At 39.5% G+C, this 19,627-nt stretch overlaps 1 protein-coding gene across 1 annotated transcript; it reads right to left on the bottom strand.

The window, feature by feature from the left end:
• Window positions 1-396: 396 nt before the first annotated feature.
• On the bottom strand, window positions 397-5,178 carry NHLH2 (nescient helix-loop-helix 2). The gene is made up of 3 exons (XM_032249634.1): window positions 4,964-5,178; window positions 4,236-4,562; window positions 397-2,404 (listed from the first exon to the last, which is right to left on the bottom strand). The coding sequence occupies exon 3, from the start codon at window positions 2,394-2,396 to the stop codon at window positions 1,989-1,991; it is 408 nt and encodes a 135-aa protein (XP_032105525.1). The 5' UTR covers window positions 2,397-2,404; window positions 4,236-4,562; window positions 4,964-5,178; the 3' UTR covers window positions 397-1,988.
• Window positions 5,179-19,627: the final 14,449 nt, after the last annotated feature.

Raw genomic sequence — 19,627 nt, 5'->3', positions numbered from 1 at the left:
ATCACGGGTCTTCTCACTGCCATTAAATAGCTATGTGTCTTAGTGTAGGTCACTCCTTGGGCCTCAGTTTCCCAGCTCTAATTTGAAGAGGCTGGGTTAGAGAGTTACTAAGTTTTCTTTTGGAGGCAAAGAATCTACAATTCAAGTAATATTTTATATAAACACTGTACTTCTTTTCCTCATTGCGAGTAGCCACCATCATATGTAGGACATCTATTTATGGGACTGATCCATGTCCAGATTTGAACATCAAATATTTCACTACAAAAATATGTTTATGTTAAGGTTTTGTTGTGTTTCCCAGTTCCTTTTTTAAGAAATTGAGTCCAGTAAGGTATTTCATGCTCGGCTAACATGTCCATTATTTTTAGACAGTATGCTTAAAATAAAGGAGAGGACTTTATTTGATACCTTTATTTATATGCAAAACAGCGTACCATTCATGAGATATGAAAAACTCGTCAGATAGAAACCAGATTATATCTATTTTCACTACAAAATATTGCATTATATAAAGCAACAGAGACACAAAAAAACCCTGAAAAAGACTAAAATCTTTGGATAGCAGATGTGTTTTTTTTTCCCTTGTCTCTAAAATACACTCCTTGTTTTAAGAGTTTCACAGCAGAGAACATGAAACATTTTCAGGTTATAGACTTTTCTTTTTGGTGTCACAGAGGAAAGTAGTTCTGAATTTTTTTTTTTTTTTTAGGAAAATAACTTAATTTCCTAAATTCATCACACGCACAAACATCACACACACAAAGAAGCTACTCTCCTTATAAACAGTTTGTAAAGGACTTCTCAGACATAACTACGGATAAGAATAATACACTTTTTTAAAAAACTATAATAGTGAAGTGCTAGTGTTGCTGATCTCACAACAAAAGAACTTTCAAGAACAAACATCTTAATATATAAAATATGTTTAGAAACAGGGAGAAGTGGGAAATTTGTTATACAAGTGCAATATAATTAGAACAGAAAGAAAGACCACACACGGTATAATCTCAACAAACACAAAAGTAGACATAATTATTCCACAGGAAAAAGTGTAAACACTTGACTATAAATAAATTGGCACAGAGTATCCAAAGTAAAAGTATCACCACTCTGAAAAATAAATGTCTTGAAGAAAATACTCTACTCCTTCTAACATAAATAAAAATAGGTTGTCTTTGTCTAACTGCACCTATGGGTCCACATGTTTAAGGTCACAAATAGATGTTTTTGGATATATAAAGGGGCACTTCGCCTGCAAAAGCAATCAGATATTAAATTTTCCATTTAAATATGGATTTTCCTGTCCACCTTGGTGTCATATCTTGGGGATAAAATCTCACCAAGCTCGAATCCTCCCACAGTGTGTATATTTGCTCTCAATTTGTCTTTCTAACCTTACTAAATATTCAGGATTTATTTGGATTCTAATATAATCTTTATTCTCGCAACAGAACGGAAAGTTTCCTGGTGCACCTTTCTGTGCCTTCAGTCTCCGTATGGGAGAGATTCCCTCCTCTCCCTTCCTCCCCAGTGTTTGGTGATTTGTCCATTAGAAAAATTCCAGATAGCGTAAAAGTTATTAGCCTGCATACTCTGAACTTCTGCCCTCATTCTTTCAACACATTAAGATTTTGTGGGAGATGAATGTAGGAGAACTGAAAGTCTCCAGCGGGTTAAAGCAACAACACTTGGGGAGCCCCAGCGGCGGCTCATCTCGGGTGCCTCTACGAGGCTCTCCTGGCCTGGAAAATCCCCCCTGCGAGCCCCTGGGCTCGCCAGACAACTCCACCTGCCTGCGTCGGAAACCTTCCCTCGCCGCCCTGCTGACAAGAGAGAACAGGTAGCGAGCTTCTTCCCCGGCCCGAGTCTCTCGCGGCGGCCGACTCGCTGGGCCACTGCAGCCTCCGCCACCCCAGGGGCCGCCGCCCGGATCCGTCGCGTTTCGCGGACGCCGGGGCAGGCGGTCCCCCGCGGCGCACCCCACCCTACACGTCCAGGACGTGGTTGAGATAGGAGATGTAGCAGATGGCCAGGCGCAGGATCTCGATCTTGGAGAGCTTCTTGTCTGGGGGCAGCGTGGGCAGCAGTTTTCGGAGCTCGGCGAAGGCCAGGTTGAAGGCCTCCACGCGGATGCGCTCGCGGGTGGCGTGGGCCGAGCGGTACTTGGCCGTGGCGCGCCTGCGGCGGCGCTTCTCCTCCCGGCTCAGCTGCTGAGGGTGCGGGTAGAGCGCGGCCCGGCTGCCGCCCTTGCCGTCGCCCTCGGCCTCCTCCACCGGCTCCAGGTCCGACACGCTGCCCAGCACCTTGGCGTCCGCGCCGCCCAGGGACTCCGGATCCGAGTGCGCCGAGCTGGGATGGTCTGAATCTGCGGCTTGGTCCGGACTCAGCATCATTTTGGAGGCTGAGGAGGGGGTCGGAAAATTAATCAATAAAAAGAATCGGGGTCTTTTGCTGGAGGGATGGCGGCGGAGGCCTACCACGCCGGCCCTCCCAGCGGACTCGCGGCCCAGGCCCCCTCCCCACAGCAGGCCAGCGCGCGGCGCGGGAGGAGTCCTGAGGATCTGGCCCGAGGGCGCGAGCCCCTCGCCTCCCCTTGGCGCTGGAGCTGGCGGGGATCAGTTGGCCCCGGCCTCATTCTGGACCCGACACCTCGACCTGCAGGCGGCCACGGCGGGCCTGTAGTCCTGGGCCTGGGGGACGACCGCAGGCCTGTGGGGTCGCGACTGGGTTTTTGTGCCTCCTCCGGCCAAATGCCAACCGCTCTATTCCACCTCCCTCCCTTCGTCCCCTTCCCAGACAAACAAGTGATTCGGAACACGAATACATCTGGGTTTTCATGGGGGCGGGGGGACGCGGAGTGCGCTTTCCTCCCCAAGAGCCTCCGGCGAAGCAGCCCGGCAGCCGCGGCGCCCGAGGGCCTGGCGCTGGTCTGGGGCTGAGCCGGGGGCGCCCGGCGCTGGGGTGCGGGCGGTCAGGTACCGCCAACCCGGAGCGCAGGCGGAGAGCCAGCGGCTAGGGGCGGGAAGGCTTCTTGGACCCCTCGCGCTTCTCCGAAATCATAAAGAAATAACTAAACAAACGTGGGGGAGCCTTTCAAAAGAAAATTGACTCCGATGCCCTCGCAGGCTCCCAGAGCACCATCTGTCACGCAGACAGCCACACACATAGGGGACCTAGGGACGCGGCGACATGGGCTCAGACAATGCGCCCGGCAGTCGGCCGACCACCTTGCGGGAAAATGCGGGCAGCCGGGTCGCCGGAGAGGATGCAGAGGGAAGGGAACAGAAGGGAAGAGAAGGGAAGGGCCCGGTGCGCGGCGGGCGGGGACTAGCGGGTGCCGCGTGTGCTGTCCCGGCGGGAGCTGCATCTCTGCAAAGTTCGGGCGCTCACGGAACCGGAGCTGGGCAGCCCGCAGCTGTCCCCGGGCAGCCTAGCCCAGTCCAGGCGTGTAGGTGCTTATCCTTCCTCTAACTGTAGCCTCTTGGAAACACCACCAGCCAGGCTTCTCCCGGGCGCCTGCAGCCCCAGCCTCGACTGCGCACCTTCTAGGAGGCAGCTGCTCGGAACCGCTGGGCTTCGGGGAAATTCCGGCTTCGAGAAAGGGTCGGGAGGGAGGAAAAAGGCCCCTGTGGGGGCTGCATGCACAAACCCCGGGCATCGGGAGTGAGGACCCGGCTGCGAACTCGGGGCCCAGGCGTGGGCAGCCACAGCGACGCTCGGCGCGGCAGAAATCCGCGTCCGCGACGTGTAGGAGGCTTTGCTTCTAGAGAAACAAAAGCAAGGGGATGGGCGATCGGTTCCCAGCACCGCACTAGCTGAGAAGCGAATTGGACCAAAACAGCTTTAATTTCCCTGCAAGGAAACCAGGTCCTCTATGGCAAAATAAAAACAAATGCTCCCAGTGAACTGCATGTGACTCCCTGCGGGCTTTTCTCGGGTACGTTTATGAGTAGAACAACTTGCACCTACACAGTCAGCTTGAAATCAAGGGCAGAAATAAATAGGCGAGTTATGGAAAATCACAATAAGCCACTAAATAGTTGTAGTTCTGGTAAAAAGTTCCTGGGTTGCTCTCAAAGCACGTTAAATTCTCCTCCAGATCTTTAAAAAATTCATAAATAGTATGTCGTGTATGCGTTTTATTTCTTTATGGAATGAACTGCATCTATAAATGCAATATAAATAATCTAACTTAGTTTCAAGCTGAAAAAAAATATTTAAAGGGGTCTTACCTTGCAAAAGCCTTTTTGATAATCTCTTCTCCAATCTTTAGAGTTAAAATTCCAGGGAGTAGTAAGGGGAGATTCCGGAAAATATTAAAAGCAGCAAATATTTATTACATTCAAAAATGAAAAAGCAGCTGTCATCTCGCTGGTGTCCACAGCGAGGGACGATAATATCTCAGGATGTAGACGATATGAATGATTGTTCACTTAGTTGATAGATTTTAAAAAACGCTTTTTCCTTTTAATTGTTCTCAAACATTTCAAGAAATTCGTTGTTGATTTTTTTAACGGATGTGTTGAAAAGTCTCGTGCCTTTTTTCCTCTTCTAGGTCCCTATAAATAACAAAAGAGATGCAGAGATAAACACAATCACATCAAAGGGCTGATTCCTCCACTTTCTAATAGCCGAATAATCAATAAGAAAGATGGTTAAGATAAGATTCTACTCCTATCGGACGCCTTTCCTTTCTTTAATAGGGCTGAGCAGAAACTGGGAAGTGCAGGACAGAGATGTGATCTTGCTCAGAAGTGATTTTTTTTTTTTTTGAGATAAGGCTTTGTTCAGCTGATGTCTCCCCAGTTCCCAGGAACACAATACTGTAACTCGGAGCTAAGGTTGCCTCTTCCTCTTCCCTCATTTACTTGTATGTTGTATAAACAGATACCTATTTTCCAGTTTCAAAGTCTTTCAAGGTTTGGTTATATCCCCCGTCCCCACCCCCTCCTCTCTTTACCTTGTAGCAAAATATATATAGTCAGTGGCTTGGAGATGCTTGGAGAAAGGTTGGTGAAAAGTGAACGTCTCCTGGAGTAACAGTGACAAGGAAGCAGAGAAAGATGTGAAGAGGGTGGGAGAGCCAGAGGAAAGAGGCAGAGATGCGTGTGTGGCTTCTGGGCTCTCCTGGTACCAATTGATTCAGCCTGGAGATGGTGGAAGAGATAAAGGCTTAGGAAGGGGGATGGAATTTTTTTCCTCTAAATTGATATTTAATGGGAAATCCTATTGGACAGAAACCTGGACATGAGTCACTTAATTGGACTTGACATCTGTCACAGTGTGGGAGTTTTCACAGCCCAAATATTTTAGCAGATCAGATTCCCACTGAATCTGTGCCATAAAATATAACAGTTGAAAGCAGTTCATGATAGAAATCTTAGCCTCTAAACAGTCTCTAGCCATAGTCAAGCTATTTCTTTTTTCCAGATTATTGACACAACATTTAAGTGCAAATAAACAATTTGACTATGGAAAAAATCCTCTAGTATATTATAAAGTCATCATTTTCCCTTAATATTTAAAAAAATATTTGTGTCCAGAACATGGAAATATATGTTATATAAGTTGCTGCAATAAATAGGAAGTATTTAGACATGCAACGGCTAACATTTATTAGAGATCATTTACATTTTAAAGGATACTTCAATAAGATTTGATTAAGCATATTAATATTTTTGAGAAATGATCTGCTCTGAGACTAACTTATCAATAGATGGTAAGAACCTTTCAATAGATTAAGCCATTAGCAGAACTAGAAATAGAACCCACATATTCAAGGTCCACGGTATGAGATCATTCTACTTTTCTGTATATGTTCGTTTTTCTCTCCACCCACTCATTCATTCAAGCTAAATTATGACATGCTACATGTGTTGATTATTGCACTTCATTCTTGCTCATCTTAACATGCTACTATATTTAGCTCTGTGGCAGTGCATTGAGTGAAGATGTAAACATAAACTACCAGTGTATTCCAGCACATAATTCCTTTGCCTTACATGATCCCATGGCCCTGAATTTATATACTTTATAATTTAGAAAAAAACTAGTTCAATTATTTTGCCATTTTGTAGAGATACTCATAGTTAATATCGAATACATATTATTTGTGATTATTTTAGCTTTTTTGATTATTCAAGCTTATAGAAATAAAAGAGCATTATAGCCCTACTTCCACCTCCCCAATTCCTAGGGGGACATTTGTGGAGAAAGGAGTCCTCACTTGCCTTCCTTAATTTTGCCATCAAAGCAGATTTTATCACCAGGAAAGGCATGTTGAGCAGCCCACTCCTGGGAGTGACCCCTGATTTTTCACGGCTTCCATAAGTACTATTTGCCTTTGCCCACATTTTTGCTCCTCTGAGAGATTCCTGGACCAGAATGGGGCAGGGATGGAGGAAAGGAGGGAGCGCCTCCACCAAATAAGGGCACCAGTACTCCCCTGCCTTGCTTCTGCCTAACCCCAGCACAGAGGTATATTTTAAATATCCCCAGGACATTAAAGTGAAGACAGAAGCCAGCCCCATATAGGTGGCAATAGAAACAGGATAAACACCTCATGGTGGTGATGACCAAGGGAGAAGAGAGGTTTCCTCACTCTAGTTAGGAACAGCCGATGCTAAGCATTCACTCACAACCAAAAGTTTGCACACAGATGCACACCCACAGATACCTGTACCTTTTTGCCCTTTCCCCCACCCTTACTCATACAAGCTGGCTGGCTCTATTAGACCACCACACATTCAGACTGACGGATTGAAAAAAACTAATGGGTCTAATCACTATGGCTCTAGAGTAGACAGTTGCTACAGTGGAAAAGGCTAAGCATCTTTGGTTCCCTGTGTTGGGGGGTTGGGATGGGCTGTGCAGGTCCAATTCTGCTATGGTATGTATGAAACCAGACAAATTCTCTTTTATGTTCAGGCTTACTCATTGTACACCAACAGCCAGCATGCACATAAATTAATGCTTACAAGAGTAAGCATATATAAACAGGTATACACTCAGACCCATACCCAGCGATGCCTAGCCACACTGTCATAGACACAAACATGGATTCACATTCACACACACGCCTTCTTTCTTCCAGGAAAACCTCCCCCTCCCCCGCCCCTTTGCCTTTTCTAAGACCTCCCTGGCACAGATGGCCCCTCTTTCTGTGCACTCCTTTCATGTCTCCCTTAGAGACTACATATTGTGTACCATGATTCTTGGTTTCCACACTGGTCTCTCTCCCTAGGCTATGATGCTTCCAGGGGAGGTGTGTAGTTTATAGCCCCACCACTGATGTCTGAGCTTGACATGTCATAGGTACTCAGTTCATTTACGCTGTGACTTCTTATGTACAGAGGTACCCTAGATATTTGTAACATAGAAACACATCCACCAAAGGGCACCCCCGATTCAGTTATATCAGTTTTCTTTCCTATAAAAATGAGAACAATAATATTGCACTTCTCATTTCACAGGGCTGTTATGAGACTCAATGTATGTGAAAATATTTGCTAAAATACTAAGCATCATACAAATTATGATATTATAGACTATGAGTAATATTAAATAATATTATTAAATGAAAATGGAGGTGAAAAGTAGTGACTTAAAAAGTTAGACTTTTTGACTCCATCATATGCTAGCTGTGTGAACTTAGTTGTGAGCTACTTAACCTTTTTAGACCTTAGTTTTCTAATCAGTAAAATGGGAATAATCAAAGTATGTTATGTTATGCTGTTATGTCATGATTTTTTCTGAAGGTTAGCAAGATAATTTACGTAACGTGCTTAAACTAATGCCTAGAACTCATGTTCAGTAAGTGAACAGTAATTATTGTTCAGTAACAATAATAATTATTGTTGTTATTCAATATAAATACCATATCCAGATATACTCACCCACGTGTGTCTGTGTGTGTGTGTTCATAGCTCTGGTGGCCAAACTACAATGAGTCTTTTCCATGTGTCAGACCTAGGTATAGTGAGTTTGCTCATATTAACTCATTTAACCTTCACCACAAAACTATGAGGTAGGTAGGTACTGTTGCCCCAATTTTGTGTACAAGGAAACTGGGACATGGAAAAGATGGTAATCTACTCAAGGTCACATAGCTAATAAATTGTGGAGCTAAGATAGAGATTCAGGTGGTCTAAATTCAGAAACTGCACTCTCAAACATAAAGTACTCTTGTTTCTGTGGTTGTTGAATCCTACACAAATATACTCACACAGAACTATTCACCAAAATGCATATGGTGAGGGAGAAATGTACATACACACAAAACTTAGATAAATTGTAACCTTTGCATTCAGAGGTGGTTAGTGAATTATATGGGTTGGCTGTGTCCCCACCCAAATCTCATCTTGAATTGTAGTTCCCATAATTCCCACGTGTCATTGGAGAGAGTGGATGGGAGGTAACTGAATGCTATTTTAGTGATAAAGAGTAAGTTCTCACAGCATCTGATGGTTTTATAGGGGCTGCTCCCTTTGCTTAGCCCTCATTCTTCTCTCTCCTGCTGCCTTGCGAAGAAAGACATGCTTGCTTCCCCTTCCATCATGATTGTAAGTAACCTGAGGCCTCCTTGGCCCTGCGGAACTGTGAGTCAATTAAACCTCTTTCCTTTATAAATTACCCAGTCTCAGGCGTGTTCTTATATCGGCATGAGACTGAACTAATACAGCATCGGTGCAGTTTAAATACTTACTGTGCATCTAGTACTTTGCCAGATACTGTTGAACTACAAAAGTTTTGGAATTATTTGTTAATTTCACTAGACAGCTGTCTTCCATCTATTCTTTAAAATTTTGTATCCCATAGGCAAAAATTTGAGGCATACTCATTGAATATATGTATATTTATACATATACTCAGTTATAATTACCTAATATACTAGTACAGTGGTACATGTATAAACTTGGTACATGGACTACTGTACTAGTATATTATATAATTTTATAATTATATTTATAGTACACAAAAAGATATATGTAAAGATATAAAATAATATCTATTTAAATTATAAATATTTATCAATAGATATATTTATAAATATATATTTATTATTAAAGAGCTAATAAACATAAAAAACTTATAAAATGATTAATTCTATTTATTAACAGCACAGAACCATTAACAACATAAGGTATTATTGATCATGTATAACTTCTGAGAGCAATAAGCCGAATTTTGTTAAATTCATTGTTTCACCCTTTGAGATAATGATTTGATCATCTGGTTTTAAGCTCAATTTATTTAGAATCTGGTTTTTGACTGACATAGCAGAAAAAGATGTAATACAAAAATTCAGATGTTATCATCACAAAGAATGATAAGCATGTGAAGTGATGGATATGTAAATCAGCTTGATTTAATCATTCCACAATATAAACATATATCGACACGTCGTATTATACATCATAAATGTATACAATTTTTATTTGTCAATTTTTTAAAAAAAGAAAAAGTGGAAACAACCCAAAGGTCCATCAACTGATGGATGGATAAACAGAATGTGATATATCCATACAATAGAAAATTATTCAGAAAGAAAAAGAAACAAAGTACTGAAGCATGCGACAACCTGGATGAACCTCAAAAACATTGTGTTGAGTGAAAGAAGCCAAACACAAAGACCACATATCGCATGACTCCATTCATATGGAATGGTACAGAATAGGCAAATCTATAGAAACAGGGAGTAGATTAATGGCTATACAGGGATAAGACAGGGGTAAAAAAGGGGCCAGGAAGTACTGCTAATCAGCACAGGGTTTCATCTTGGGATGATGGAAATATTCTAAAATTAGATTTTGGTGATGATTTCATGACTCTGTAAATATACTAAAAAAACATTGATCTGTGCACATTAAGTATGGTATTTTAAGTATATCTCAATAAAGCTATTAGGAAATTCAGAAGACAGAACATGTGATGTTTATATCATTGTAGTCGGTAAAAGCTGTGATGTCTTTTCTCACCCATCATAAGGATCACAGCGGACACTCCTTTAACAAAAGGCAGGTTAACATGAAAAGCATAATGTATTTATCTAATCAGAGTTTTACATGACACAGGAGTCTTCAGAACAAAGACCCAAAGATCCAAAGGAAAACTGTCCATTTTTATGCCTAGATTTGATGCAGAGTGGATAGCCATCTAGAAATGTGACTGGACAAAAAGGGAATGATCTTACAGCAATATTCTGAACGGGGAAACCCAGGAAAGCCTGCATGTTAAGATTCTTCTTGGCCTCTCTGTGTGGTATTCCTTTTTCCAGGGTATAGGACAAGACCCCTTCCAGAATGAGGGTCTTATTATCTACTTTCAGACGGAGTAGGTCAGAGAATTTATTTATGGCCAGCTTTTACACAGAAAAGTGGGATAATGTTAGAATACCATTTCTAGGTATTATGCCTGGCTTTGGTGAGAGGGGTTCTAGTTTCTATGATCCACCTTGAGGAAAATAAATTCTAGTTTCTATGGCTTGCCCTTGGGGGAGAACGGGGAGAAAGGAGAGCATGGTATATATCCAAAGGATTATAAATTGTTCTACTATAAGGACACGTGCACACGAATGTTCATTACAGCACAGTTTATAATAGCAAAGACCTGGAACCAACCCACATGCCCATCAATGATAGACTGGACAGGGAAAATGTGGCACATATACACCATGGAATATTATGCAGTCATCAAAAACGATGAGTTTGTGTTCTTTGTAGGGACATGGATGAACCTGGAAACCATCATTCTCAACAAACTGACAGAAGAGCAGAAGATCAAACACCACATGTTCTCACTTATAGGCGGGTGTTGAACAATGAGAACACATGGACACAGGGAGGGAAGCATCACATGCTGGGGTCAGTTGGGGGGAAATAGGGGAGGGATGGTGGGGGGTGGGGAGTTGGGGAGATATAGCATGGGGAGAAATGACAGATATAGGTGATGGGGAGGAAGACAGCAAATCACACTGCCACGTGTGTACCTATGCAACAATCTTGCATGTTCTTCACCCCAAAACTTAAAATGAAATTTAAAAAAAAAAGTTCAGAAAGAGACTTTGCTTTTAAGAGATTTTCAATCACCTTATGTTCAAAGTAGTCAACATGCCAAGTGCCAAACTTTGAGTTACCATTTTCTGAGCCCCAACGATTGCTATCTATTTTCACTATATTACTCTATTTAATCTTTTATCTAGTAAATATTCTTCTTCATTGTCATTGATTATATCTAGATTATAAATGGTGAGGGTTTTTATCATTTTTTAATTTGTTTTCTTTAAAGAAATAGGAGAGACTACCACCAGTTGTAGTAGTACTTTTGAAATTTACCATCTGTGTGATCTGAACCGTGGTGGGAGTCAATATAAATGGAGGTTGAAGCTAGACAGTGGTATCCCCTAGTTTGCTCTGTACTTGTCTACGGTCTAGTCCTTGCGCTGGTGGGCGGATATCTATGGTAGATAACCATTCCCAATTTTTCAGTTTACTTTATATAAGCCAATGTTATCCCATTAGTAATAATTATAGGAGAGAAAAATGGAAACTCCTTTGTGACAAAAAATATTTTAGCATCTATATAAATACCATAAATGATAGGACATAATTTGAGAGCTATTTATTTTTACTAAACATATATAAATAAAAGAATGTTTTCAATCCCTCAACCCATTCAGACACACACACATTGTTGTGGGAGATCATTTATTTTCTTTTTAAAGAATAAAGCATGTGCTATAAGAAAAAAACCAGAAGTTTAGTAGAAGTTAATCATTGATTGTGTTAACTAAATTATTATTCTTATTTTTCTTTCTTATCTATGAAATGTTCAAAAGTTTTATTGAAATCTGGACAGTAAGTTTCTTTCTAATATGAATTAGTTCTTCTTTTAACAATGAGTTTTAAATGTGTAAAATTCTTGATTTGGAAAAATTTTTAACAGCTTAGAAATTTATACTTCCAAGCTAATATGGATTGAGTGTATACTATGTGCTTACTAAAGTGCTTTGCATGTATTATCTCCTATAATTCTCACAATAAATTTATGCTTCCAAGTGTTTTAGGTGTTCATATATAACAGATTTTAACATATGCCACATTTTCATTATTTTGGGTAGCAAAAATTACATAGTAATGAAAAAATTCCTAAGTTAGATCTCTTCAAAATGCCTTCTCCATTGCACAATTTTTTAAAAAGTTACCATTTAATTCATTTAAAAATATGTACTTAAAGAGAAACATTGAGTGTGCATTCAGTTTTTTAAATCTGCTGGTAACATCTATTGACTTGTCATAAAAAATAACTTTGGAACACTTATCTTAAAGTACTCTTTAAGTACTCTTTAGGTACTTTACCACTTGCCAGCCAGCATTTTTCTCTGTGGAACAGTAGAATTTCATGGTATTTTATCGTTTCATTTATTGCAAAGATTCTATAATATTTTAAAAGACTCATATTTCTAAGACTAACTACATGGGTACATCTTACTTTGGTGTCAAATTATGCAAATTTATTGCATGGTAATTACTTGGTGAATAAATTTTGTTTGTGATGGTCTCTGTGACTCCAGACTGTTTATATTTATTTGAGTTAAAGCAGCCTTTTCCTCAGTGGTTACACTTGCATAATTTTTTCATAAATTATTCTTTCTATTAAAGATCATTTCAGTTGTGAATATATCTGCTCCCATACATTCTTCCATTAATACCTCCTTAAAAAGAGTTTTTCATGTATTTCAGAAGATTCTGAGACAGAATCTATAACATACCTCAAGCTCAAACAGCAATAGCTGCTGTTTTTTAATCCACGTAAACAGCAAACTTACATAATACAAGACTGCATGAATTGATCTAACACTTGTTTCTTTAAATCTTCAGCAATGTTCAGCAGTGTTTCCCACGTGTTTATCAACGGAATCTGCCAATATGAGAAAGCATTTTTATCACCTTATTGGTTTCTGTGTATTATTTCAGCTATTTCCCCAACAGTTTGGCTTTTGCTATAAAGTAAGAGGCTTCAGAACAGGTTTCTAAAACGTTTATCTTTATATTTACTGAAATGTTGAAAAGTACTGGATCGAGTACTTTTAAACATCACTGAAAAACTGGAGAGATTGGCTTTACTATTTTGGATAACTAATTTTTTTTTTAAAGAAAAAAGAAGAAAGAGAGAAAAAAAGAATTTAAAAAAAAAAAGAATGGAGGGAAGAAAGAGGAAGAGGAAGAGGGAGAGAGATTGGGGGTGTTGCTTTATTGCCCGGGCTAGAATGCAGTCTAAAAATGGGTATGAGACATGAAAAAAAATGAGGGAAGAAAAAACAAACAAGCAGCCAACCAATATTTTATTTAAACCTATAAATAGGTGTGATGTGGTACTGATAGGAGTGTATATTTTGTGTATTTAAAGTGGAGAGTTCTATAAATGTTAATTAAGTTTACTTGTTCCGGATCTGAGTTCAAATCCTGGATATCGTTGTTAATTTTCTGTCTCATTGATCTGTCTAATACTGAAGTCTCCCACTATCATTGTGTGGGAGTCTAAGTCTCTTTATAAGTCTTAAATATCTGGGTATTCCTGTATTGGGTGCGTATATATTTAGGATCTTTAGCTCTTCTTATTGCATTGATCTTTTATCATTATGTAATATCTTTCTTTGCTTCTTTTGATCTTTGTTACTTTAAAGTCTATTTTATCAGAGGCAAAAATTGCAACTCCTGCTTTTTATTTATTTATTTATTTTTGCTCTCCACTTGGTTGGTAAATCTTTCTCCATCCCTTTGTTTTAAGTCTTTGTGTATCCTTACATGTGAGATGGGTCTGGATGCAGCATACCGATAGGTTTTGGCTTTTTTTTTTTTTTTTTTTTTGCCCGTCTGTGTCTTTGAATTGGGGGATTTAGTCGATTTAAATTTAGAATTAATAATAATATATGTGAGTTAATACTGCCATTTAATGTTAGCGGGCTGTTTTTGCCCATTAGTTGATGTAAATTCTTTATTATGTTGATGCTCTTTACTTTTTGGTATTTTTTAGAAAGACTGATACTGGTTGTTCCTTTCTATGTGTAGTGGTTCTTTCAGAAGCTCTTGTAAAGCAGGCCTGGTGGTGATGAAATCTCTGAGTGCTTGCTTGTTCACAAAAGATTTTATTTTTCCTTCACTTATGAAGCTTAGTTTGGCTGGATGTAAAATTCTGGGTTGAAAGTTCTTTTCTCTAAGGATGTTGAATATTGGCCCCCACTCTCTTCTGGCTTGTAGGGTTTCTGCTGAGAGATCTGCTGTGAGTCTGATGGGCTTCCCTTTATGGGTAACCTGACCTTTCTCTCTGGCTGCCCTCAGTATTTTCTCCCTCATTTCAACCCTGGTGAATCTGGCGATTATGTGCCTTGAGGTTGGTCTTCTTGAGGAATATCTTTGTGATGTTCTCTGTATTATCTGGAGTTGAATATTGTCCTGCCTTGCTGGGTTGGGAAAGTTTTCCTGAATAATATCCTGAAGTGTATTTTCCAACTTGGAATGATTCCCTTCGTCACATTCAGGTACACCTATCAAACGTAGATTAGGTCTTTTCACATAGTCCCATAATTCTTGGAGACTTTGCTCGTTCCTTTTTATCCTTTTTTCTCTAATCTTGTCTTCTCATTTTATTTCATTAAGTTGGTCTTGGACCTCTGGTATCTTTTCTTCTGCTTGATCAATTCCGCTGTTAAAACTTGTGCATAGTTCACGAAGTTCTCGTGTTTTTCAGCTCCATTAATTCACTTATATTCCTCTCTAAATTGTGTATTCTTGTTAACATTTCATCAAACCTTTTTTCAAAGTTCTTAGTTTCTTTGCCTTGGGTTAGAACAAGTTCTTTTAATTCACAGAGGTTTCTTATCATCCACCTTTTGAAGCCTGCTTCTGTTAATGGAACACACTTGTTCTCCATCAGGCCTTGTTCTGTTACTGATGAGGAACTGTGATCCCCTGTAGAGGGAGAGACATTCTGATTTTGGGTATTCTCAGCTTCTTTAGGCTGGTTTCTTCCCTTCTTTATAGATTTATCCATCTGTGGTCTTTATAACTACCGTCTTTATAATTGGGTTTCTGAGTGGACGTCCAACTTGTTGATTCTCAGCGCTAAAATCTGAGCAACCCACTGCGATGGGGCCAAAACAGCAGCGTTAAGATTGATGGTGCTTTTCTGACTCTGCACCAAGAACCGCCGCACCAAGGCAGCAGCAAAACCGCCTCTCCGGCCAGGCCACAAGAGTCGTGCTGGCGACCCTTGGGGCTCCTCTGCTGGGAATTTCCTGGTGCGTGAGCAACAAAAATTCATCTGAAAGTGTGGCGTCCTCTCGTTCTCTGCACTTTCATTGGGAGCTACAATCCCGAGCTGCTAGTGATCAGCCATCTTTGATCTCTCTCCAGGTAACTAATTTTTAAAATCAGTTTGTTGAAGAATAATATATACACAGTAAAATTCATCCTTCAGAGGTGTTCTGTTATACAAATTCCACAAATGTATACACTCATGTAAGCAACATACTCAAAATATAGAATATTTCCATGACCCTGACAAGTTCCCTGTACCTTGTAGGAGCCAATCCTTTTATCTACATCCAGTCTCAGACAACCACAGATCTGATTTTCATTCCCATAGTTTTGCCTTTTCCATAATATAAAAATAGAATTGCTTAGTATAGAAAGTATAGACTTTCAAGTCTGGTTTCTTTTACTTAGCATAAAGTTTTAAAAAAATACTTGTCTATGTTGTTGCATGTATCAGTACTTTATTCTTTTTTATTACTAAGTAGTATTCCATTGTATAGATGTAGCACGATTTGTTTATCCATTCACAAACTAATAGACATTGGGTGGTTTCCAGTTTTTTGATATTAAGAATATAGCTAATAAATTTGGTATAACTGTGCATATACAGGTATTTATGAGGGCATGTGCATTCAGTTCTCCTGGGTAAATAACCAAGAATAAAATTGTTGAGTGTATGTTTCACTTTACAAGAAACTGCAGAACTGTTTTACAAAGTAGCTGTACCATTTTGCATTTTTGCAAGCAATGCTGAGTTGTTCCACATCTTCATTAGCCTTTGTTATCTTTAACATTTTAAAATTATTATTTTAAGCCATTCTAATAGGTGTCGAGTGGTATCTCTGTAATTTTATTTTGTATTCACCCCCCTCTTCAGCTTTATGGAGGTAAAATTTTATACAAAACTGTATTATTTAAGGTAAACAATGTAATGAGTTTTGATATGTGTGTACAACCTTGAAAACATTACCACAATCAAGATAGTAAGAATTACTATCTTGTATTACAAAGAATAATATACAAATATACAAAGAATATACTCTTTGTAATTTAGCCCCCTTTCATACTTTCTCTTCCTCAGCCCACAAGAAACTACTGCTCTGTTTTCTGTTGCTAGAGATTATTTCGTGTTTTTAGAATTTTATATATTGACCAAAGAATATGTTTTGGCTTTGTCTGCCTTTTTAAAGTCAGTCGTTATGTTGAGATTCATCCATGTTGTTGAGTATTAGTTATCTGTTCCTTTTTATTGCTAAGTAGTATTCATTTGTCCTTCCCAGAGCTCTTCATTTGATTGTATAGATCCAAATGTCTATCTGGTAACGTAATCTTTTTGCCTGGGGAATTTTTTTTTTTTAACAATGATTACAAAGCAAGTAAGCTGTCACTGAATTTTCTTACCAGTTTTTTTGTTGTTGTTGTTGCTGTTGTTTTTTTTTTTTTTTTTTTTTTTTTTTTTTTTTTGCTGAAGGTGTCTTTGCTTTCATTTTCAAAAAATTTTCTTTGGGTATAGAACTCTAAGTTGACTTGTTATTTTTTCCTTCAGGAGTTAAAAAATGTTGCTTCATTTCTTTTTTGGCTTGTATAGTTTCTGATGAAAAGCCTACACTAAATATTCTCTTTGTTTTGCTGTGTATAACGTATTCCTCACCATTTTTCCCCAGCTGCCTTCAAAATTTTCTCTTTATTTTAGATTTTTAGCAGGGTGATTATGATGTATCTAGGTATGTGTAAGATTTTATTTCTTTCCTTTCTTTCTTTCTTTCTTTCTTTCTTTCTTTCTTTCTTTCTTTCTTTCTTTGGTGTATATTCTTTCTGGGTTGTTTGAGCTTGGATCTGTGATTTACTTTCATTCACTACTTTTGGAAAATTCCTGGCCATTCATTATGTCTCCAAATATCTGTTCTTCCTCATTTTCTTTCTTTTATCTTTTTTGGACTCCAATTATATGTACATTACTATGTTTGATATGATTCTACATCTGTTGAATGCCCTGTTCTGATTTTATTCTCCCACTCTTTTTCTTTCTTTTTGTGCTTTTGTTTGAGTAATTTCTGTTGACAGATCTTCAAGTTAATTGATACTTTCCAGTTAGGTTTCTACTGCTACTAAAGAGTATGTTGAAAGCAATTTTTTATCTCCAATACTAGGTTTTTGGTTTTTGTTTTGTTTTGTTTTGAGACAGAATTTTGCTCTTGTTGCCCAGGCTGGAGTGCAATGGTGCAATTTGGCTCATTGAAACCTCTGCCTCCCAGGTTCAGGCGATTCTCGTATCTCGGCACCCACCACTATGCCTGGCTAATTTTTCTATTTTTAGTTGAGATGGGGTTTCACCATGTTGGCCACGCTGATCTCGAACTCCTTACCTCAAGTGATCTACCCATCTCAGCCTCCCAAAGTGCTGGGATTGCAGATGTGAGCCACAATGCCCAGACAACATTAGGTTTTTAATATCTGGCAATACCCAGATGTTGAAACTAGCACACAGAAACTTTACAATAACTATGATTAATATGTGAAAGGCTATAGTAGAAAAAGTAGCATGTATAAAAGCTGGGAAATTTCAGAAGAAAGATGATAGTGCTAGACTGTAAATAATAAGTTTCTAGCACTACCATCTTTCTTCTGAAATTCCCCATCTCTCTCTTGCTCTCTCTCTCTCTCTCTCTTTTTTTTTTTTTTTAGACAGAGTCTCACTCTGTTGCCCAGGCTGGAGTGCAGTGGCAGGATCTTGGCTCACTGCAACCTCTACCTCCTGAGTTCAAGCAATTCTCCTGCCTCAGCCTCCCAAGTAGCTGGGACTACAGGCACACACCACCACACCTAGCTAATTTTTTGTATTTTAGTAAAGATGCGGTTTCACCGTGTTGCCCAGGCTGGTCTTGAACTCCTGAGCTCAGGCAATCCACCTGCCTCAGCCTCCCAAAGTGCTAGGATTATAGGTATGAGCCACCACACCTGGCCAAATTCCCCATCATCTTTTATAAATGCTACCTTTTCTACTATATCCTTGCGTGTATTAAGCATAGTTACCGTAAAGTTTCTTTATGCTAGTTTCAACATCTAGATATTAGATATTGACTCTATTGTTTCTTGATAGTAGGGTGTGTGTGTGTGTGTGTGTGTGTGTGTGTGTGTGTGTGAGAGATATAATTTTTGAGTGAAAGCCAGACTTCACATAAACTGTGGAGACTAGGGTAAATATTGTTAACAGTGGGAAATGAGTATGACTCTTCTTGTGTAAGGCCATTAATGTGAAGAATTGACTCAATCTGTCAGGAGATGAGCTGGGTTTAAGTTTTGTTGTTGTTATGGTTACCATCAGTGCACCACAGGCTTCTAATTCTTCATTGGTGAGCTGTCTGTGCTTACAGTGGACACTGGTATGCCAGTCTTTTCTCAGGTTTATTGCTCTATCATCAGCTTTCAGCTTTCCTGAATTGCTATACCACAGGGAAGATCTCTCACCATGGATCTTCCGTGTCCCCAGCCTTAGACTACTGCTTGTTTCTTTTTGCCAGGTTTGTGTTCAGGGTAAATGGATTTATCTGTTGTTCTACTCCAGTCTGTGTCTTAGGGAGGGTCTCTGAAATTGGGCCTCTCTCCACATTCCTGGCCCTCCTTCTTGTGGCAACCAAATTCTGCTTTGTATTAATAGTAGTTGATCTTAAACAAGAGTTTTCTTCACCTTTCCCAGTAGTAGAAAACCTCTGCGTTATATTAGTTTTCAATGTTAGGTGCAAGATGATTTTGTGCTTCTCCCCAGAGATAGCCTTTTCTTATATTCCTAACCCCTCTCCACAATGTATCTTTTCCTGGGCTTTGGGCAGCAGTCTTTACTGCCACTCTTCCAGAAGTTTAAAGCTTTTGCTTCACATGAGAAAAGGGTCTGGGGAGAAAAATGTATGGTGTTTTGTGTCTGGCCACACAGACCTACCAGTTACTTTCTGTATACCTGCTACACCCATCGTCCTTTCTCCTGGATTTAATTGATACATAATAACTGTACATATTCTTGGGCTATATGTGATATTTTGATACATGCATACAATGTGTAATGATCAAGTCAGGTGTTTAGAATATTCATCACTTTGAATATTTATCATTTCTTTGTGTTGGAAACATTTCAAATCTTCTGTGGTAGATGTTTTGAAATAGACAATAAGTTTTTAGTAACTGTAGTCACCCCACTGTGCTATCGAATGCTAGAACTTATTTCTTCTATCTAACTTCATGTTCGTATCCATTAACCAACCTCTTTTCATAACTCTACCTCTTCTCAGCCTCTGGTAACCATCATTCGAATCTCT

The sequence above is a fragment of the Sapajus apella genome, unplaced genomic scaffold, assembly GCF_009761245.1.
Source record: "Sapajus apella isolate SASKATOON/1434 unplaced genomic scaffold, GSC_monkey_1.0 scaffold69, whole genome shotgun sequence".
NCBI lineage: Eukaryota > Metazoa > Chordata > Mammalia > Primates > Cebidae > Sapajus > Sapajus apella.
This window is presented reverse-complemented; position numbering and strand designations above follow the sequence as displayed.

Excerpts from the sequence above, each read along its gene's own strand:
- NHLH2 (XM_032249634.1), bottom strand. The coding sequence starts at position 2,396 with ATGATGCTGAGTCCGGACCAAGCCGCAGATTCAGACCATCCCAGCTCG.